At 46.5% G+C, this 23,177-nt stretch overlaps 1 protein-coding gene across 49 annotated transcripts in view; it reads right to left on the bottom strand.

The window, feature by feature from the left end:
- Positions 1–23,177, bottom strand: part of LOC144000334 (uromodulin-like) — a 205,319-nt gene that overhangs the window by 125,813 nt on the left and 56,329 nt on the right. For 42 of the 49 annotated variants that reach the window (XM_077494080.1, XM_077494127.1, XM_077494079.1 and 39 more), the window contains 7 exons: positions 22,373–22,405; positions 20,829–20,861; positions 19,245–19,277; positions 17,702–17,734; positions 16,928–16,960; positions 6,401–6,493; positions 129–331 (listed from right to left, as the gene is read on the bottom strand). In XM_077494080.1, coding sequence (XP_077350206.1) covers positions 129–331; positions 6,401–6,493; positions 16,928–16,960; positions 17,702–17,734; positions 19,245–19,277; positions 20,829–20,861; positions 22,373–22,405 — 461 coding nt within the window. The remainder of the gene's footprint in view (positions 1–128; positions 332–6,400; positions 6,494–16,927; positions 16,961–17,701; positions 17,735–19,244; positions 19,278–20,828; positions 20,862–22,372; positions 22,406–23,177) is intronic. The other 7 variants (XM_077494092.1, XM_077494114.1, XM_077494095.1 and 4 more) reach the window with 6 other exon arrangements.

The following is a 23,177-nucleotide window of genomic DNA, read 5'->3' as shown; positions in this document are numbered from 1 at the left end:
ATACAACAACATACAACAACATACAACAACAATATACGACAACATACAACAACAACATACGACAACATACAGCAACATTAGGGTATGATAAATTTTAACAATATTAGCAGCTTAATGAGAAGACTTACCTGGACTCCACAACTTCCGACTTTTAGAGGGACCAGGATTGTGAAGGTATTTGTGACGGGGTCATCCTGGAAGTCATAGCAGGCGGTATCCTTCACATGACTCTTGTTGAAGTAAATGCTCAGGTCATTAAACTGACACTTATGGAAGATGGCGGTCATCTCAAACGATCCGTAGGTCTTCTCAGGAACAACCTGTGACAAAGCTTTCAATGGAACATGGATATATATTTTATATCTTTCAGGGGCCCCGTCACATATTCCAAAAATTACAGCCAACATGAGGAACTCCAAGGATAATGGAATTCTTACAGAAAAGGGCTTTTGGGTAATGAAGGAGGAGCTACAAATACTGAAAGCAACTTTTGGAATGACAATGTATTGTTGCATAGTACTCATTAAAGCTCACAGTAGATGAGATAGGGTATACATACATACATACATACATACATACATACATACATACAGAGCCGGGACAAGGGGTGGGCGAGAGGGGAAGCTTCCCTGGGCACTGCGGTATCATGTGAGGTGGGGGGGCAGGATTTGTGTTGAAAGGGTGAATTTGAGGGGTGGCAGTATTGTTCTAGGAGGGAAAATTTGGCGGGGAGTGCCAAGAGTGGTGATTTTTGGGATTTGTGTAGGGAGGGGAATGGCAAGAAGATTTGTGCTAGGAGGGGGTTAGAAGATGTGTACTAGGATGGGCAATTTTAGGGGTAGAGGATTTGTGCCAGAAGGGCTGAACCTTTTTTGGTGGGGAGGGGGCATTCGCGCTGGGTGGATATGGGGAATGGGTAGTTGCAAAGATTTGTGCTGAAAGGAGGGGGGGGGGGTTCAGCATTGGGTGGATTTCTACTGAGAGGAGGGGGAATTTATGCTTAGGGGGTAGGCATGAAGATTAGTGCTCAGTGTCTTTGTGGGGGGATTTGTTGCCACATAATGCTCATACATCTTGGGAGGGGGGGGGCGCAGTTTGGTATGTTTACCCCGGGCTCTAGATGACCTTGTCCCTGTATTGCATACATACATATGTAGCACTAACCCCTCGAAGGAGCTGCTGGTTATTTTTGGGCTTACCATTACCTTCTGTTCTACTTGTGACACATCTAGGGGATGTCCCGTGGTAAATAGCCCAGTAACTCGAGACTGACAACAGATCCACTTGAATGGATTTTATTTGCAAATCTCAGTGAATTGAACGGTCTTTCAACTTGGGGTCAGAGGGTTGGGAAGGAATTCAGATACTCTTAGCCCCTGTACACACGGTCAGACATTCTGCCAACCAAATCCGTCAGATTTTGTCTGTCGGATCTTGTCCGAAACTGTTGCATACACACGGTCGGACTAAGTTGTCGAAAAATCCGATCTTTCAAAACGTGATGATGTAATTTCGTTACGATGGGACTACATTCAGGCTAGTAGCCAATAGCTTTGATGTAGGAATTTGATCTGAGCATGCGTGGCACTTGGTCCGATCAAAATTCTCTACACATGATCGGAGTATGTCCGATCGAACCAGTTGGTCGGAAAATATTTCCAACAAGTTGGAAATTTGGGTCCGACGGAGATTCAGACGGAATCAGTCCGATGCAGACCACACACAGTCGGATTATCCGACAACACGGTCCGATAGGACACATTCGGACGGATTCTCCGAACGTGTGTACAAGGCTTTAGTGTCAAAGTCAGAAACGTTGAAGAACTTGCTTACTTTGACAGCATCCAGAGAATAGCCATTCGCAGCTGGATGATCACTCAGGTTGGACAGTCCCTCTCTCACCAGGCCTAGCCGCCAACAAGGTGCTTCCTCAGGAACAAGTCTCTGCCACAGACGTTGTTGTAGAACACAAAGGAAAACTAAACTTGAAACACTTGTAGGATATCTGGATCTTTCAGCCCACTTGGCGATATCAACAAGACCGGATTCTCTCGGGTACCTCAGCCCTTCCAGGCTCTTGTTAAGAAAACCAACCTGTACGTGGTGTTCTTCTTAAGAGTCCTCCCCTGGAATGCTTGAAGTACACTGGATCTCTCCCAAACCAGAAAAGGTACCCAACCACCTCAGAATCCTCCTTTAGTTTCCTTGCCTCTGGCTAGCCAGCCCCGAGACATTAAAGTTGGGTGGATCTGCACCCCATGGCATAGCCTTCCTGGGGGCTGGTCAGGAGGACCAGGACCATGAATTCAGCACATCATACTGGACCGGGACCCCGAACCACGTGACGTCCGCATCTTAAATACCCTCTCCCAGAGGGCACAGCGAGAGCTCCATTCCCAATGACCTGACTCCGAAAGAGACTAACTTAAGCACCTAACCAGACCATAGTTCCACGCCCGCCACAAGAGACAGTGCCCCCTGTGGCCAGGCTGAACATCTCACAGTCCAGTCAGACTGATGCAGAGGTCCAATTTAGACAAACAAATCCAAACCAAACTGCAGTTTAACTTTGAAAAACGCAGAGCGCTTTCTCTTCAGGAGCCGCCGCTACACATACATAGGGTATGTACCTAGATAGAAAACTCATTACAGGGTCCTGTCCAAAGGGTGGTGATAAATATCAAAAACTCGGAATGGTCTGGTGTGGCAAGTGCGATTTCCCCCAAGGATCTGTTCCAGGACCAGTTCTCTTTAATTTATTCACAAACAATATAGATGATGGGATAAATAGCTCAATCTCAATGTTTGTGGATGATGCAAAACTAAGTAGGGCCACAACTTCACAGCAAGATGTGGAAACCTTACAGGAGGACCTCAATAAACAAATGTGTTGGGCAACCACATGGCAAATGAGGTTTAATGTTGAAAAATGTAAGGTAATGCATTTGGGTGCTAAATATATGAATACAAGCTACTTGCTAGGGCGGAACCTCTGGGGGGAATCTAGGCTGGAGATGAACCTGGGGGTCCTAGAAGATGATGGTCCAAGCTGCTGCCAGAAAAGCCAAGAGAATATTGACATGCATTAAAAGAGGATTTACAAGACTCTGGTCCGGCCGCACCTGGAGTATGCTGTCCAGTTCTGGGCACCAGTCCTCAGAAAGGATGTGTTGGAAATGGAGCGAGTCTAGAGAAGGGCAACTAAGTTAATAAAGGGTCTGGATGATCTCTGCTATGGGGAAAGACTACAAGCATTGAGCTTATTCTCTCTGGAGAAGAGACGCTTGAGAGGGGATATGATAGCGATGTACAAATACCGTACTGGTGACCCCACAATAGGGAGAAAACTCTGTGAAAGAGTTTAAAAGGCCATTCCCAGAAATTGGAAGAAGAGCAGTTTAATCATAATCTGTGTAGAGGGTTCTTTACTGTCAGAGCGGTAAGGATGTGGAATTCTCTTCCACAGGTGGTGGTATCAGCAGGGAGCATCGGTAGATGGGCACCTTAATGATCACAACATACAGTGATATACGATGTAATATCGACATAAACACACACACAGGTTGAACTTGATGGACTGATGTCTTTTTTTCAACCTTACCGACTTTTGAGATTTTAATGGCTGTATTTCCATTTACTTTAGGGCTCTGTTTATATTAGTGTGATACCAGATGTGACTTTAGTTGAAAAAAATTGTATGCCAATGGAAATCACATGGTACCCGTTCACATAAATACAACTCAGCACGTCACAATTTTGGTGGTCCTGTACTACTTTGGTGCATTTTAAGCCTGATTTTTTTTCCCTACAATATGCAAACCATCTACAAGTTGCATCCAAGTTGCACTATATAATCCCACTGAAAGTTGGTTAAAAAACAGTTTGAAGCAGTGTGAACCGAGCCTAAAAAATTGGAGGCAGTGCAGCCTAAAAACCAACAGGGAGTAACTTCACTTGTATCCTCCATACCGTAAGATAGAAGGAAAACATTGTTCAGGGAATGCAGCTTAAAAAATTCTAGACATGTGCATTTGTTTTCGTCCGAATGCATTTTCATCTGAATTTCGGGTATTTTCGTTATCGTTTTAACAAACAATAACGAACGCGCAGAATCCGAAAACCGAAAGATCCGACATAAACAAATGCTTTATTTTAGTTTTCGTTGTGACAACAGTTCTATATATAGATAGGAGATTCGACATGATGCTGACAATAGCGATCAGTGTCCATCGAACCTGTGGTCGAATGTGCCTAACCTTAGCTCTATTGGTCCAAGATTATTCTACATAGAGAGAAAAGATTCAACATCGAGAGAAAATATTTGACATAGAGAGAAAAGATTCGACAGAGAGAGAAAAGATTCGACATTATAGAGACAATAGAAAAAAGAGAGAAAAGTTTTGACATAGAGAGAAAAGATTCAACATTATAGAGACAATAGAAAAAAAGGTTGAATGTGCCTAATCTAACTCTATTAGTCCAAGATTATTCTACATAGAGAGAAAAGATTCGACAGAGAGAGAAAAGATTCGACATTATAGAGACAATAGCAAAAAAGGTTGAATGTGCCTAACCTCTATTAGTCCAAGATTATTCTACATAGAGAGAAAAGATTTGACAGAGAGAGAAAAGATTTGACATGGAGAGAAAAGATTCGACATAGAGAGAAAAGATTCGACATAGAGAGAAAAGATTGGACATTATAGAGACAATAGCAAAAAAGGTTGAATGTGTCTAACCTAACTCTATTAGTCCAAGATTATTCTACATAGAGAGAAAAGATTCCACATGAAGATTCAAGGAAGCAGTCGCCACGAGCAGACATTTATGGTGAAATGCTCCGCCCATAGGCTATAGAAGAATTCTAATGTTGGGTGACTAGTAATAATAATGAATAAATATAATTATCACTAGTGTCATACAACATTAGAATTCTACTATAGCTTGCAGGCGGAACATTCGGCCGGAAATGTACGATTGCGGCGTCATACAGTTTAGCTGCTCCGTCGAACCTTCTTAGAACATTCGACAGACACCATAAGCCTTCAATGACAGATTCCACCTTAATTATTTCGGAATTTCGGACGAATGCATTTTTTAACGAAACTAAATAAATAAAAAGGAATTTCTGGAGTATCTAAATAAATGTATTTTTCAGACGAAAACGAAATTCTGAAACAAAATATTTCAGTGTGCACATGTCTAAAAAGAATTCTGGGCCAACCCCCCACCCCCACCTACAACTCCATTTGGCTCTTTGGGACACCTGTGAACATTACCAGTCTGGTGATATTTTCTAAGTTGGTAAGATACTGGAAAGATGTTGTTCAACGTGTTAATGATATTTTTAAAACTATTGTTGTATGTAATCCATATGCGTACATTTTGGGATAGTCTCCAAACTGCAACCTATCCATCGTACCACAGGATTTCACCCCCCCCCCCAATGTATTTTTCCAAGTTAGTTGTTTGTTAGGACCATCAGCATCTTAGCAATTAAGGACCTGCTTGCCCCAGCAGGAGGACAGAACTTCCTCCATTCATCTCTGGTCCACCTTCTGCATTCTACCTCCCACCCTGCTGTTACACTGAAGACATGCTGTGAGCAAGGTAAGGGTGGACCACTGATAAGGAATCGGATAAAAGATTCTGATGGGGACCCTAAAGTAGGGAGGATTCCTAAGATGCACTCCATTGTAAGGTTGGCTCTGATGGGCAACCAAAGGTAAGGGAGGACTCCTAAGATGCACTCTGATGTAAAGTGGGCGCTGGTGGACACCCTGATGTAAGAAGTGCTCTGAAGGGCAACCTAATATAAGGGAAGACTCCTAAGAAGCACTCTGATGTAAGGGTGCTCTGATGGGCACCAAATTCTAAGCGAGGACTCCTAAGATGCACTCTGATGTAAGGTGGGCTCTGATGGGCACCCTGATGTAAGAGGTGCTCTGATGGGCAAGCTAATATAAGGGAAGATGAAATCTGATGTAAGGGGTGTGCTGGGAGCTTAAGAGTGCCGGCGCAAGGCAGTGGCCGCCACGCTTCCGGCCTCAGTGTGGAAGATTGACTGGCTCATCTGCCCGGAGGTGTCACAGAGAGATTGGGATCTTGTCGCTGGCGAGCCGCAGGATGCAGTACCCATAGTCTCAGCTGTACAGGTGCGGTAGAAGTCTCAGTTAATGATGGGAAAGCAGCTCTGTTGGTGAGAGATCTCAGGCTAAGTGGCCATCTTCTCTCGTGGTCAGACCCGCCCACACTACTGACATTTTTATTATTCTTAAGTCTATCCAAAACTGGGGTTAAACTTTAAATGGTTTGTGAATAGTATTTTTAATACTAGATGATGATAACAATTAAATAGTGTGAAAAGCTGGAGTGACTCCTCAAATTCCTATATACATACCAGTGACATTATACGGATCTTTACAAAAACATCCAGATCGATTGTTCCTCAGCTGCCATTCCTCATCTGCTTTACATGTCTGTGTTGAAGCACCTAAAGAGAACAGAGGATACTGATGAGGACCAATCAAACTTCTGAAGGACTTTTATGAGTCAGATAATATAATATAGATAATATGAGGCAGAATGGCACGAGCAGGCATATTGGCGTATAGGTACATCCATTTCTATATGCCGCCCTGCCATCGCGTGCGAGCTGCCGGCGGTGCGCACGTGCCGGTCGCGACCTCCGTGAGTCCGGTCGTGGGTCCCGTGGACTCGATAGCCGTGGAGATACCCGCGATCGTCTCACGGGGTGGCTGTAAACGGCATCTCCCTGTTCTGCCTAGCAACAAGTGACACTGATCTCTGCTCCATGTGATTGGAGCAGAGATCAGTGTTCACTAACACAAAGCCCAGACCCCCCCAGTTAGTAACACGCCCCTAGGAACACTTAACCCCTACACTGCCACCCACTGGTTAACCCCTTCACTGCCAGCGTCATTTACACAGGAATCACTGCATTTGTATAGCAGTGATTGCTGTATAAATGACAATGGTCCCAAAAATGTGTCAAAAATGTCCGATGTGTCCGCCATAATGTCGCAGTCACAATAAAAATCGCTGATCGCCGCCATTACTAGTAAAAAAAAAAAATATTAAGAAAAATGCCATAAAACTATCCCCTATTTTGTAAACGCTATAACTTTTGCGTAAACCAATCAATAAATGCTTATTGCAATTTTTTTACCAAAAATATGTAGAAGAATATGTATTGGCCTAAACTGAGGAAAAAATATATATATATTTTTAAATATTTTTGGGGGATATTTATTATAACAAAAAGTAAAAAATAATGTGTTTTTTCAAAATTGTCGCTCTATTTTTGTTTATAGCGCAAAAAATAAAAACCGCAGGGGTGATCAAATACCACCAAAAGAAAGCTCTATTAGTGGGGAAAAAAGGACGCCAGTTTTGTTTGGGAGCCACGTCGCATGACCGCGCAATTGTCAGTTAAAGCGACGCAGCGCCGAATCGCAAAAAATCGTCTGGTCTTAAGCCAGCAAAATGTTCCAAGTGGTTCTAAAGGCTTTTTTACCTTCATACATTCAATCTTCCATCACCCGAAAACCTCATTCCTATTAAACACCTCACTCGGGACTTATCACCACCGATGAGTCCTGAAAACTGTTATCACCACTTATCTCCAGCTTTATCACATACACCATATTCTACGTCTTTTTATGTGGCGGTAACAACTCACAATTAGGAGGCAGTTGTCAGCATGAAACAGGATGTGTCTGAACTATTGGCTACTGGCTATGAACTTCCTAATTCTACATCATCATGTTCAAATCCGTTGGACTTTTGGAGTGATTGTGTGTGGCCAAGTCCGTTCGTTTGAAAGTCCGGCGGACCTCAGCTGCAAAGTCCGTCGGATTGTCCGCCGACCAAGTCCGTCAAAAAGTTTGGCCGTGTGGGGGGGCGCATGCGCGGCGCGAACCTGGAAGGTCGCACTTGAGAGGAGCTCCGTCGCAGCGGGGACGTTATCTCACTCCCCGGGGCCGTTTAACGCACTGTTCGAGCACCTGAAGTACCTGCACCCCCGGAGGAAAGATCGGTGCATGCCGTCCGCCAAGTCCCGTCGCGGGAAACCAGCACAGCGGTCCCTCACAAACTATCTCCTCAGGGCCCGGGAGATGGCGGGGAATTCCCAAGATGGCGCTGACCTGGGACGCACGCCGGAGCTCAGAGGCAGCCCTGCAGCCTCCCCTGCACATTCGATCAGGGATGGTGAGTACTCTTTACAACTCACCAAAGCAGACCTAGATGACAGCCTCACAGCTATGTACACAAAACTGGCGGAGAAATTTCAAACCGAACTCCATAAGTCCACCAGCACATTACAACAGGAGCTTGCTGTTTTAGGAGGCAGAACTGACTTACTGGAAACGAAGCATGATGAGCTGCAGCTTGCATACTCTGACCTCCGCAGGGATCATGAATCCCTCTCAGAGTCGGTCTCCCAGCTCCAGGGCCACTTGGAGGACCTTGACAACAGAAACAGACGGAACAACCTGAGGCTCAGGGGGGTCCCGGAGGCCATAACTGATATAGCCCCTGCCGTACTGAAGCTGTTTCAATCTCTACTGCCTGCTTCTCCTATCTCTGCATTTACATGTGACAGACTGCACAGAGCTTTGCGGCCCAAGCCACCTGAAGACAAACCTCCCAGGGACATTATTTTGTGTCTCAAGGATTATCTGGTGAAGGAGGAGATCCTAAGGGCTTCTCGTGCCACCCCCAACATTACCTTGGAGGGGGTCAAGATCCAAATCTACCCGGACATTTCCCCGGCGACCCTGGATAAGAGGCGCAAATTTAAAGAAATCACGACTCCCCTGCAGGAAGCACGAATCCGGTACAGATGGGGATTTCCATTCAAACTTCAGGTCATCCATAACGGCACCACGTACTCTGTCACCACCATTCTGGAGGGCAAGGAGCTCCTGGTCAAGCTGGGACTCATGGCGAAGGAGGACCTGCCCAGGATGCCCTCTACACCTCGCCCTTCGGCCATATGGGCCACTCCTTCCCCGAACAGAGACCGCAGGAGGCAAAGGCAAAACCTTAGAGCCCACCTCATATGAAGACGGGTCTCATAATTTTTGTTTTCTTTTGCACTTTGATATTTAACCAGTTGGCCCGGTTGCTTTTCCTTTCCGCTTTTTTCCCCGGCCTGAGTTTTGATGGGACTGGTGGACTGGTATGGAGGCCAGCTGGGGGGGTTTTCTTCTTAGATCACGGTACTTTTGACACCCTTCCCCCCTATGGCCCAATGCGCCTTTCTGGAGGCACCATTTGCTCTACCTAGTCCCCGCTGTGCGGAGATATTGGGCCCGCGCTTGTTTTTCCCCCCACTCTTGCGTCCCCGCGGGAGAGTTGAGGGTTGGGGTGAGTGGAGGCAAGTTAGTCCCTGCTCCTCCCCGCCATCTTTCTCCTCTCGGGTGGCCGAGAGTGTTGGACCTAGAGGTCCCACTGTTCAGGAAGGTCACTCACCTGGCAGATATGGTTTATCTTTATGTCGGGATGGTCTATCCCCTCCCGACCCCAATGGTTTATATGTTCACTATGTTTTTTTTGGTTGTTTTTATTTTCTGGTACGGGACACTTTTTTGTTATATCATTAGAATACCTAAGGTTAAGATCCTCTGGAAACACTTCTTTATATACGCTAGTAGACTTCCGCTGCAGTGCGGTTTATTAGGTTGGCCAATGTGTATATGTATATCTTTCACCCCCCCCCTCGGGATCGGAGTTATTAGCCTCTATTGGGCTTTGCTTTCCCCTCAAAATGATCAATGGGGATTAAGATAGTCTCACATAATGTTAAGGGGTTTAACTCCCCTCAAAAACGTAAAAAAGCATTTAGTGCCTACAAACAGTTGCGAGCAGATGTGTTGCTCCTCCAGGAGACACATTTTTCTACGGGTAATCACCCCTCATTTTTTAATAAGGTTTATTCTCGTGGTTATTACTCCACTTATGCATCCCGATCCCGAGGGGTGGCTATTTTTTTACGCAATGGGGTTCAGTTTAACATGGACAGAATGTACAAGGACCCTGAGAGCAGATTTATTATCCTTCAGGGTTCCTTGCAAGGTAAACAGGTTACCCTAGCGAATGTTTATGCACCCAATGATTCACAACTAACTTTTTTTAAAGCGTTCTTCCGGGTCCTTGATAGTTATATTTCTCCCCACATGATAGTGGGGGGGGATTTCAACCTGGTAGCTCACTCGGTGCTTGACCGTAGCAGGGACAGAGGCTCCGCTAACGCCTTCTCGAAGTCTCTAAAATCATTGCTTCTTTCCCATAACTTGACAGACTCGTGGAGGGCCCATAACATGGGGGCCAGGGAGTATACATTTTATTCTCACCCTCATGACAGTTATTCCAGGCTGGATTATTTATTCTGTACTGCAATTCTCCTGGCAAACTCCACGGCTGCGTCCATCCACCCCTGCCCATGGTCAGACCATCAGATGGTATCCCTGGACCTGTCCCACATGGGCCTTAAGCCCTCAGTGGCGGGTTGGAGACTAAATGAGGCACTTCTTTCAGACCCAAGCGTGTTACCGCAGATTTCCTCCCATATTACAGAGTATTTTGCGCATAATGATACGAATGAGGTGTCCCCCCCCATACTGTGGGCCGCACATAAGGTAGTGGTCAGGGGGCACCTGATTCAGCTAGCGGCAGAAAGAAATAGGCAAAGGTTGGCAGACATTCGCAGACTCACGATCGAACTGGACAGACTTTATCACTTACATTCTCAAGATCACGACCCTAACACTCTCTTACAAATTAACTCGCACAGACTAGAACTTGACAGAATTTTGTCTGACAGAACAGAGAAAGCTTTGCGCTGGTCTAAGGCCAAGTTTCTGTTACACAGCAGCTCGGCCTCAGCCATGTTTGCTAGAAAGTTGAACCAATCTATTCAAGCACCGCATACATACAGATTAAGAAACGCTCAAGGCACTGCAGTTTCCCACCCAGCCGAGATCCTTAAAATTTTTTCCAAGTTTTACGCTGACCTTCTCTCCCCCCCGGCCTCCCCTCCGGACCGGGCCCTCGAGGCTTGGCTGGAGGAGATACCGCTCCCTAAATTGTCTACGGTCCAGATTCAAGCATTGAATGCCCCGTGTTCTGATCAGGAAATCTCTAAAGTTATCAAATCCCTTAAACCCTCCAAAACCCCCGGGCCGGATGGATTCTCGGCCCAGTACTATAAGAAATTTCAGGACTCCCTGACACCATACCTCAGGGCCATGTTCGATCATATCCTTGAGGGTAATACCTTCCCGGATGACATGCTCTTAGCGAATATGTCTCTGATCCCCAAGCCGAACAAGGACCACACTCTTCCACAGAATTATAGGCCGATTTCGGTTATCAACACCGACCTCAAGATTTTTGGGCGCATTTTGGCCGACAGGCTCGCTAAGATAATCACCTCTCTAGTCTCCCCTGACCAAACGGGTTTTATACCGACCAGACAGATCACGGATAATATCAGGCTTGCCTCTAATGTCATTCAGGATGCTGATCTATTTTCCCGTAGAGTGTTACTGTTGGGCCTGGATATCCACAAAGCGTTTGATAGTGTGTTGTGGTCCTATCTAGAACTGGCTTTGGGGAGATTTGGTTTTTCAGGAGCCTTTGTGCATGGCTTTAGGGCACTTTACCACCACCCTCGCACCCGAATCAAGCTGCCAGGCTGCAACTCAGACTATTTCACACTGGGTCGTGGAACCAGGCAGGGGTGCCCGCTATCGCCCTTGCTGTTCGCCCTGGCCATAGAACCTCTGGCTCGGGCGATCAACCTCAACCCCGATATTAGGGGCTATGTTAAGGGCGATCAGGAATTTAAGCTGAGTATGTATGCGGATGACGTACTCCTGTTTTTGACGGACCCTATGGTCTCCATACCCAACTTAGTTTCAATCCTGCATGATTTCCGGGGTCTGTCTGGTCTGGGAGTTAACCTCACGAAATGTTCAGCTCTGCCAATTAATTTTCCCCAACAGATAGCAGCTCAGATTCAAGCGAACTTTGGTTTCCCTATGGATTGCCAGACCTTCTCTTATCTGGGGATTAAGCTAGCGGCTTCTAGCCATAAAATATACCTTGCTAATTATCCGGCTATGTTTTCCCGAGTTAGACAGCTGTTACACACCTGGGACTCTTACCATATTTCATTCTTAGGCAGGGTTCAGGCGGTTAAGATGTCGATCCTCCCTAAACTATTATTTTTATTCAGATCCCTGCCCAACTATATTTCCCGTCTCACCCTGGAATCTCTACAAAGCGATATTAATAAGTTTGTCTGGCACAACAAAAAACCTCGTTTGGGCAAACATATGTTGTACAGGAGTAGAGGCAGGGGAGGTCTGGGTTTACCGAATATCTGGTTGTACTACCTCTCAGCCAGATTTCTCCAGCTTGCCCAATGGCACTATCCCCCGAGATCAGTGCCCTGGTTGCGCTTTGAACGGGCCTCGGTGATCCCATATTACCTCCCCGGTCTTCTCTGGAATAAGTCCTTACACGTTAAAGAGCTCTCAGCCCTGAATACAGTGGTGAGTCAGTCACTTCGCTTATGGTCCCTGTACAGTGGGAAATTCTCACTTCGTTCCCCTAACCCTAAACTGGCCTCATTTATCGGGAACCCTGAGTTCCCTGCGGCCCTCCAGGATTATGCTGGTTTTGCATTATGGACTAGGGGGGATCTGATCACCTACGGTACCCTACATGTCAGGGGGGCCTTTCGGTCTTTCGGATCCCTCCGGTCCTCTCATGCCCTACCTAATTCTGAATTTTTTCGCTACTTGCAAATTAGACATTTTTATAACACTTATTTCCCGAGGGCCACCTGGGGGGTGGACACCTTATTTGAGAGACTATGTGGCCCGGGATCTAGAGATAGGGGCGGTATTTCCATCTTATACTCATCCCTTACAGATGTGGGCCTCTCTGAGAAATCTGCGGCCATAATTAAATGGGAACTGGAGACAGGAGAGGAAGTCTCCTCAGAGGAGTGGTCTTGCAGAATTTCTAACATGCATAAGTGTACCAGGTCCGAGGCGGTTAAGGAAACGGTGCTGAAGCTCCATACCAGGTGGTATTACACCCCTGCGAAGCTGCATACCTTTTTCCCCACCGTTTCTGGATCTTGTTTTCGGGGTTGCCCTGATGCGGGCACTCATCTCCATATATTTTGGAGCTGCCCAGCTCTCAGATCCCTCTGGCAGAAAGTGCAGGACAGAGTGTCGGGTATCATTGGCACCCCGGTCACACTTTCCTTCCAAATGTGCCTCTTTTTTGCTGATATCCCAGGCTCTACCCCCCCAGAGCAAAAGCTCTCCCATACTCTTTTTAGTGCAGTACACTGGTCGATCGCCTTATTCTGGCGTTCGCCCACGGTAGCATGGGAGCGGGTGCTCAAGAGGATGGCTGCAATACAGTTAATGGAGAGGATTTCCCATACAATTTTGGACACCATGCCGGTATACGAGCTTAAATGGAAGACTTGGTCCCCCTGATACCCTTAGCCTTTGGGCTGGGGCTTCATGGGAGTTTGCTCGCCCCCGAACGGGGTTCAGACCTAGGTGGAGGATCTTGCAGTCCCGTACCCTTTGGGAGCATTTATTTCATTAATTCAGTTTTAGTTATTGTCTTACGTTATGATTTTTGTTTTTCTTTGGTTTTCATTGGCATTTCTATGTTTGTTGTTTATCGATGTTACAGTCACTACCCCAGTGCTTGGTATAGTGGGGGATACTTTATCTCTGTCGGATGCCTCGCTCTTTATACCCCCATGAGCAATGACTACTGCGTTGGATAGCAGCTACTTACCATCCATTACTCTGTTTTATACTTGTATGCCTGCTACTCCTTTACTGCAAGCAATGTATTATTGTTAACTCGATGTACTGTACTTTGATGTTTGTATTCTGGAGCACTCAGTCGCTCTATGTATGTGCCTATTTTTTCTTTATAAGTCTCAATAAAAGTTTGTATTAAAAAAAAAAAAAAAAGTTTGGCCGTGTGTACGTGGCATAACTCTTAACCCATAACCTAAATTTAAGCAACAACTAGTAAAAGTTGACGTAACTCAAACACTTTACCTTCTCCCTCCCCCTTTTTGATTGTAGTTTTAGAAAACCTTTAATAAATATGTGTTGATCTGTTGGGCTATGTTATGGAGAGGACTGCTGTGGTGATTCTACTGAAAGACTGCCATGCATTTTGCCCATGGTTCCTCTTTAGGCAACCTAACCCTTACACTTCACCTCCTAATCCCCAACCCAAAGTCCAATAATATTTCTACTCTTAACCTTTTTAACACCATAGACTACATTTTCACCTGAACTATTAGGCTAAAATATACGATTATAAAACAAAAAGAAAACTTACTAGTGATGGTGGGAGAACTGGGTTATATGGAGTACAAAACCAGATGGCATGTCAAAGATATTTTTCTTGTTATGTCATATAGTCAAAACTTTATTACCATAAATTCATTTACAGTAAAAAAAAATCCATTAGTTTGATTGTTCATAAAACTATTAGCGATGCTCTATGACAACAATACCATATGACTGGTGTAAGGAGTGATTTATGATTCAGACAAGTGGGGAAAATCACATGTCTGCTCATTTATACACAAGCCTACCAATGATGACACGTGCCTGTGGCCAGGGCCGGACTGGCCTACCGGGATACCGGGAAATTTCCTGGTAGGCTGGCTGCAGTCAGGGCCGTATTTGGTCATTGGAGCTACTTGCCTGGCTGTCAGTAATATAAAGAGCAGCGGCGGCGCTGGCAGCATCCAATGCCTTCACTTCTGATCCGGCGCCGCCCACTGAACTGCAGGCTGAACCTGCGGAGTGATGTGCCTGATGGGAGGAGCAGAACGTCAGAACGTCATGGTGCTGCTCTCCTTCCATCTGGCCCATGCGGAGCTAGCACGGCCCACTGGTCTCAGTGTGTATGCAGTCATAAGGGCAAGTGAACGACCAGTGCAGCCCCCTCTCTCTCCAGCGCAGCCCCCCTCTCTCCAGCGCAGCCCCCCTCTCTCCAGCGCAGCCCCCCTCTCTCCAGCGCAGCCCCCTCTCTCTCTCTCTCTCTCCAGTGCAGCCCCTCTCTCTCTCCAGTGCAGCCCCCTCTCTCCAGCGCAGCCTCTCTCTCTCTCTCTCCAGTGCAGCCCCCCCTCTCTCTCTCTCTCTCTCCAGTGCAGCCCCTCTCTCTCTCTCCAGTGCAGCCCCCTCTCTCTCTCTCCAGTGCAGCCCCCCCTCTCTCTCTCCAGCGCAGCCCACTCTCTCACTCACCAGCGCAGCCCCCCTCTCTCTCTCTCTCACCAGTGCAGCCCCCTCTCTCTCTCTCCAGCGCAGCCCCCTCTCTCTCACCAGCGCAGCCCCCCTCTCTCTCTCTCTCTCCAGTGCAGCCCTTCTCTCTCTCTCCAGTGCAGCCCCCTCTCTCTCTCTCTATCTCCAGTGCAGCCCCCTCTCTCTCTCTCCAGTGCAGCCCCCTCTCTCCCTCACCAGTGCAGCCCCCCTCTCTCCCTCACCAGTGCAGCCCCCCTCTCTCTCTCACCAGTGCATCCCCCTCTCTCTCTCACCAGTGCAGCCCCCCTCTCTCTCTCTCTCACCAGTAAAGCCCCTCTCTCTCACACCATTGCACCCCCTCTCTCTCACACCATTGCACCCCTCTCTCTCTCTCTCTCTCTCTCACCATTGCACCCCCTCTCTCTCTCTCACCATTGCACCCCCCTCTCTCTCTCTCACCAGTGCACCCCCCCTCTCTCTCTCACCAGTGCACCCCCCCTCTCTCTCACCATTGTACCCCCCTCTCTCTCGCCATTGCACCCCCTCTCTCTCTCACCATTGCACCCCCCTCTCTCTCTCTCTCACAGCATTGCAGCACCCCCTCTATCTGACACCATTGCAGCCCCTCTATATCTCTCTCTCTCGTGGATTCTTTAGAAAAAAAATTAACTTATTTACTATAATAATATAAATCATAATAAAAAGTGAACTAATTCATTATAATAATTAAAAAATGTTGCAGGTAAAAAAAAAAAAATGTGCATTTATTTATTTATTTTTGCCTGCAGAGCATGCATATCTCTCTCTCTCTCTCTGCAATTATGGGCACAGTCAGGCTGCGATTATGTGCACAGTGAGACTGCATTTGATGGGCACTGGTGAGACTGCATTGATCTCTTGTATCATGTCTGCAGTCTCTGACCATCTCTTGTATCATATCATTGTCGGCAGTCTTTGAGGGAGTTTGGAGAGGAGTCAAGAGTGGGAGTGTCGCTAAGATGGGGGTCATGGGAGAAGTCAGACGTGTGTGGACTGTGGAGAGGCCTTTCATGAACAAGAAAATAATAACGTTAAGCTGTTGGGCTGGTATAAAAAAAATTCTGGGGCTGGTATAACATTTTTTCCAGGGCTGGTTTTTATTCCCAGTCCGGCCCTGCCTGTGGCTCAGAGCTCAGGGCTGTTCCTTCCTGATACATACATCATAATCTCTGAAGGGAAGATTCTTTGACTAATTGGCAGGAGCAGGGAAGAGTTGGCTCAAGCGTTTGGTTCCAGGGTCTTGTAGACATTGGCCTAATATAGCAACTGGGGGTTGGTGGGTTTCATGAGGTCTCAGGAAGATATGTGAGCCTTCATACAGGTAAAGAACACACTTTCTCCTAGAATATTCCCTTTAGGAAACTCCTCTAGATGTGTATTGAGGGACAAAAAGTAGACAAAAGTGTACAGAATCTTGGTTGGTTTACTCATCACCATATATAATGTAAAACAGGAACAGCCAATTAACGATAACAACATTACATTATATTGTACAAGTATAAAATAATCCACAGGACTTTCACCATTGTGATCTGATAGAAGAATAAAACACTTACGAGGAGTGGTGATGGTGGTGGTGGGAAACGGACCTGGAAAATAAAATAAAAATGATAAAATAAGTATATATTATTAGACACGTTGATGATTCATTGTTATTTGTATGTCCGGTTTGTATGTCTGAAATTTGGGGCTGGGAATTTGGGGCTCCAAGTATGGCCGAATTGGCTGAAAGGCTCTGAGTACAGCCGAGGTGGCCGAAAAACCGCCGAGAAGCGGCGAGAGCGGGCGAAAGCCTCCGAGTACGGTCGAGGCGGCCGATAGCCTCCGAGTACGGCTGAGGCGGCTGAAAGCCGCCAGGTACGGCCGAGGTGGCCAAAAGCCACCGAGAACTTACGGGCGCCGCCGATATACAAAGGACATCTCGGTGGCACCATTTTTAAAAACAAAATCTGAGGGGACAAGGCTGCAAAGATGGACAAACTGCAAGACGGGCAGGCTGCAATGACAGGGCTGCAATGACAAGGCTGCAATGACGGACAGGCTGCATGACAAGGCTAAAAATGACACTGACAAGGCTTCAGATGGACACTGATAAGGTTGCATTGATGGGCATTTAAATGTAAGTTTTTTTTCCTTAAATTCCCCTCCTAAAAAATTTTTTCCTTAAAATTCCCTCCTAAACTTAGGGTGCATGTTATACGCCGATAAATACGGTAATGTAAAACAAGAGCAGCCAATCAATGATGCAAGCATCACATTATAATTTACAAGTATAAAATGATCCACGGGACTTCCACCATTGTGATCTGATAGAAGAATAAAACACTTACGAGGAGTGGTGATGGTGGTGGTGGGAAACGGACCTGGAAAATAAAAGAAAAATGATAAAATGAGTATATATTATTAGACACGTTGAGATGATTCATTGTTACTTGTATGTCCGGTTTGTATGTCTGAAATTTGGGGCTGGGAATTTGGGGTTGAAGCAAATGTGATATTCACTGTAGGTCCTCATAGTCCCCCAACTTTACCTATTCCTAACAATTATAATTCATCTGTCCCTTCCCTGGCCATTACATGTAGCCCACCTCTATAGTTTAACCCTTAACACTTAAAATTCTTCCTGGAGCTCAGGGCGTGTTCCTTCCTAAGTCTTGTTGGCTCATATGTCTGAAGGGCAGATTTATCAGCTAATTGGCAGGAGCAGGGAAGAGTTGGCTCAAGTGTTCAACTCCAGGGTCTTGTAGACACTGGCCTATTATAGCAACCTAGGGTTGGTGGGTTTCATGAGGTCTCTGCAAGCTATGTGAGCCTTCATACAGGTATAGAACACAAGTTCCTCTACAATATTCACTTTGGGAAATGTCTCCAGATGTGTATTGAAGGACATAAAAGAACAAAAGTGTAGAGAACTTTGGTTGATTTACTCCTCACTATATATATCGCATATATATCGCGGGTGTGTGTTATACTCCGATCCGCCGCGATTCCCTTGCGATTTTTGGGCTCTGGTCGGCTTTAAGCTGCCTTTGGCCCTTCTCTGCGGTTTTTGGCCGCCTCGGCCGTACTCGGAGCCTTTTGGCCCTTCTTGGCAGTTTTCAAGAGTGGCCGAAAGGCTCCAAGTACGGCCGAAGCGGCCGAAAGGCTCTGAGTACAGCCGAGGTGGCCGAAAAACCACAGAGAAGCGGCGAGAGCGGGCAAAAGCCCCCGAGTACGGTCGAGGAGGCCGAAAGGCTCCAAGTACGGCTGAATCGTCCGAAAGGCTCTGAGTACAGCCGAGGTGGCCGAAAAACCGCCGAGAAGCAGCGAGAGCGGACGAAAGCCTCTGAGTACGGTCGAGGTGGCCGAAAGCCCCCGAGTACGGCCGAGGCGGCCGAAAGCCGCCAGGTAAGGCCGAGGTGGCCAAAAGCCACCGAGAACTTAAGGGCGCCGCCGATATACAAAGGACATCTCGGTGGCGCCATTTTTAAAAACAAAATCTGAGGGGACAAGGCTGCAAAGATGGACAAACTGCATGACGGGCAGGCTGCAATGACAGGGCTGCAATGACAAGGCTGCAATGACAAGGCTGCAATGATGGACAGGCTGCATGACAAGGCTAAAAATGACACTGACAAGGCTTCAGATGGACACTGATAAGGTTGCATTGATGGAAATTAAATGTTAGTTTTTTTTCCTTAAATTTCCCTCCTAAAAATTTTTTTCCTTAAAATTCCCTCCTAAACTTGGGGTGCATGTTATACGCCGATAAATACGGTAATGTAAAACAAGAGCAGCCAATCAATGATGCAAGCATCACATTATAATTTACAAGTATAAAATGATCCACGGGACTTCCACCATTGTGATCTGATAGAAGAATAAAACACTTACGAGGAGTGGTGATGGTGGTGGTAGGAAACGGACCTGGAAAATAAAATAAAAATGATAAAATGAGTATATATTATTAGACACGTTGAGATGATTCATTGTTACTTGTGTGTCCGGTTTGTATGTCTGAAATTTGGGGCTGGGAATTTGGGGTTGAAGCAAATGTGATATTCACTGTAGGTCCTCATAGTCCCCCAACTTTACCGATTCCTAACAATTATAATTCATCTGTCCCTTCCCTGGCCATTACATGTAGCCCACCTCTATAGTTTAACCCTTAACACTTAAAATTCTTCCTGGAGCTCAGGGCGTGTTCCTTCCTAAGTCTTGTTGGCTCATATGTCTGAAGGGCAGTTTTATCAGCTAATTGGCAGGAGCAGGGAAGAGTTGGCTCAAGTGTTCAACTCCAGGGTCTTGTAGACACTGGCCTATTATAGCAACCTAGGGTTGGTGGGTTTCATGAGGTCTCTGCAAGATATGTGAGTATTCATACAGGTATAGAACACAAGTTCCTCTACAATATTCACTTTGGGAAATGTCTCCAGATGTGTATTGAAGGACAAAAAAGAACAAAAGTGTAGAGAACTTTGGTTGATTTACTCCTCACTATATATATACCGTATTCATCGGTGTATAACATAGAAAATCGCGGGTGCGTGTTATACGCCAATCCGCCGCGATTCCCTTGCGATTTTTGGGCTCTGGGCGGCTTTAAGCCGCCTTCAGCCCTTCTCTGCGGTTTTTGGCCGCCTCGGCCGTACTCGGAGCCTTTTGGCCCTTCTCGGCGGTTTTCAAGAGCGGCCGAAAGGCTCCAAGTACGGCCGAAGCGGCCGAAAGGCTCTGAGTACAGCCGAGGTGGCCAAAAAACCGCCGAGAAGCGCCGAGAGCGGGCGAAAGCCTCCGAGTACGGTCGAGGCGGCCGAAAGGCTCCAAGTACGGCCGAATCGGCCGAAAGGCTCTGAGTACAGCCGAGGTGGCCGAAAAACCGCCGAGAAGCGGCGAGAGCGGGCAAAAGCCTCCGAGTATGGTCGAGGCGGCCGAAAGCCTCCGAATACGGCCGAGGCGGCCGAAAGCCGCCAGGTACGGCCGAGATGGCCAAAAGCCACCGAGAACTTACGGGCGCCGCCGATATACAAAGGACATCTCGGTGGCGCCATTTTTAAAAACAAAATCTGAGGGGACGAGGCTGCAAAGATGGACAAACTGCAAGGCTGCAATGACAGGGCTGCAATGACAAGGCTGCAATGACAGGGCTGCAATGACAAGGCTGCAATGACAAGGCTGCAATCATGGACAGGCTGCATGACAAGGCTAAAAATGACACTGACAAGGCTTCAGATGGACACTGATAAGGTTGCATTGATGGGCATTTAAATGTAAGTTTTTTTTCCTTAAATTCCCCTCCTAAAAAATTTTTTTCTTAAAATTCCCTCCTAAACTTGGGGTGCATGTTATACGCCGATAAATACGGTAATGTAAAACAAGAGCAGCCAATCAATGATGCAAGCATCACATTATAATTTACAAGTATAAAATGATCCACGGGACTTCCACCATTGTGATCTGATAGAAGAATAAAACACTTACGAGGAGTGGTGATGGTGGTGGTGGGAAACGGACCTGGAAAATAAAAGAAAAATGATAAAATGAGTATATATTATTAGACACGTTGAGATGATTCATTGTTACTTGTATGTCCGGTTTGTATGTCTGAAATTTGGGGCTGGGAATTTGGGGTTGAAGCAAATGTGATATTCACTGTAGGTCCTCATAGTCCCCCAACTTTACCTATTCCTAACAATTATAATTCATCTGTCCCTTCCCTGGCCATTACATGTAGCCCACCTCTATAGTTTAACCCTTAACACTTAAAATTCTTCCTGGAGCTCAGGGCGTGTTCCTTCCTAAGTCTTGTTGGCTCATATGTCTGAAGGGCAGTTTTATCAGCTAATTGGCAGGAGCAGGGAAGAGTTGGTTCAAGTGTTCAATTCCAGGGTCTTGTAGACACTGGCCTATTGAAGCAACCTAGGGTTGGTGGGTTTCATGAGGTCTCTGCAAGCTATGTGAGTCTTCATACAGGTATAGAACACAAGTTCCTCTACAATATTCACTTTGGGAAATGTCTCCAGATGTGTATTGAAGGACATAAAAGAACAAAAGTGTAGAGAACTTTGGTTGATTTACTCCTCACTATATATATCGCATATATATCGCGGGTGTGTGTTATACTCCGATCCGCCGCGATTCCCTTGCGATTTTTGGGCTCTGGTCGGCTTTAAGCTGCCTTTGGCCCTTCTCTGCGGTTTTTGGCCGCCTCGGCCGTACTCGGAGCCTTTTGGCCCTTCTTGGCAGTTTTCAAGAGTGGCCGAAAGGCTCCAAGTACGGCCGAAGCGGCCGAAAGGCTCTGAGTACAGCCGAGGTGGCCGAAAAACCACAGAGAAGCGGCGAGAGCGGGCAAAAGCCCCCGAGTACGGTCGAGGAGGCCGAAAGGCTCCAAGTACGGCTGAATCGTCCGAAAGGCTCTGAGTACAGCCGAGGTGGCCGAAAAACCGCCGAGAAGCAGCGAGAGCGGACGAAAGCCTCTGAGTACGGTCGAGGTGGCCGAAAGCCCCCGAGTACGGCCGAGGCGGCCGAAAGCCGCCAGGTAAGGCCGAGGTGGCCAAAAGCCACCGAGAACTTAAGGGCGCCGCCGATATACAAAGGACATCTCGGTGGCGCCATTTTTAAAAACAAAATCTGAGGGGACAAGGCTGCAAAGATGGACAAACTGCATGACGGGCAGGCTGCAATGACAGGGCTGCAATGACAAGGCTGCAATGACAAGGCTGCAATGATGGACAGGCTGCATGACAAGGCTAAAAATGACACTGACAAGGCTTCAGATGGACACTGATAAGGTTGCATTGATGGGCATTTAAATGTTAGTTTTTTTTCCTTAAATTTCCCTCCTAAAAAATTTTTTCCTTAAAATTCCCTCCTAAACTTGGGGTGCATGTTATACGCCGATAAATACGGTAATGTAAAACAAGAGCAGCCAATCAATGATGCAAGCATCACATTATAATTTACAAGTATAAAATGATCCACGGGACTTCCACCATTGTGATCTGATAGAAGAATAAAACACTTACGAGGAGTGGTGATGGTGGTGGTAGGAAACGGACCTGGAAAATAAAATAAAAATGATAAAATGAGTATATATTATTAGACACGTTGAGATGATTCATTGTTACTTGTGTGTCCGGTTTGTATGTCTGAAATTTGGGGCTGGGAATTTGGGGTTGAAGCAAATGTGATATTCACTGTAGGTCCTCATAGTCCCCCAACTTTACCTATTCCTAACAATTATAATTCATCTGTCCCTTCCCTGGCCATTACACATAACCCACCTCTATAGTTTAACCCTTAACACTTAAAATTCTTCCTGGAGCTCAGGGCGTGTTCCTTCCTAAGTCTTGTTGGCTCATATGTCTAAAGGGCAGTTTTATCAGCTAATTGGCAGGAGCAGGGAAGAGTTGGCTCAAGTGTTCAACTCCAGGGTCTTGTAGACACTGGCCTATTATAGCAACCTTGGGTTGGTGGGTTTCATGAGGTCTCTGCAAGATATGTGAGTATTCATACAGGTATAGAACACAAGTTCCTCTACAATATTCACTTTGGGAAATGTCTCCAGATGTGTATTGAAGGACAAAAAAGAACAAAAGTGTAGAGAACTTTGGTTGATTTACTCCTCACTATATATATACCGTATTCATCGGCGTATAACATAGAAAATCGCGGGTGCGTGTTATACGCCGATCCGCCGCGATTCCCTTGCGATTTTTGGGCTCTGGGCGGCTTTAAGCCGCCTTCAGCCCTTCTCTGCGGTTTTTGGCCGCCTCGGCCGTACTCGGAGCCTTTTGGCCCTTCTCTGCGGTTTTCAAGAGCGGCCGAAAG

This window comes from Lithobates pipiens, unplaced genomic scaffold, assembly GCF_037356315.1.
Source record: "Lithobates pipiens isolate NorthernLeopardFrog02 unplaced genomic scaffold, aLitPip1_a1.2 Scaffold_22, whole genome shotgun sequence".
NCBI classification, from domain to species: domain Eukaryota; kingdom Metazoa; phylum Chordata; class Amphibia; order Anura; family Ranidae; genus Lithobates; species Lithobates pipiens.
The sequence above is the reverse complement of the archived record's forward strand: the minus strand, read 5'-3'. Positions and strand labels throughout refer to the sequence as shown.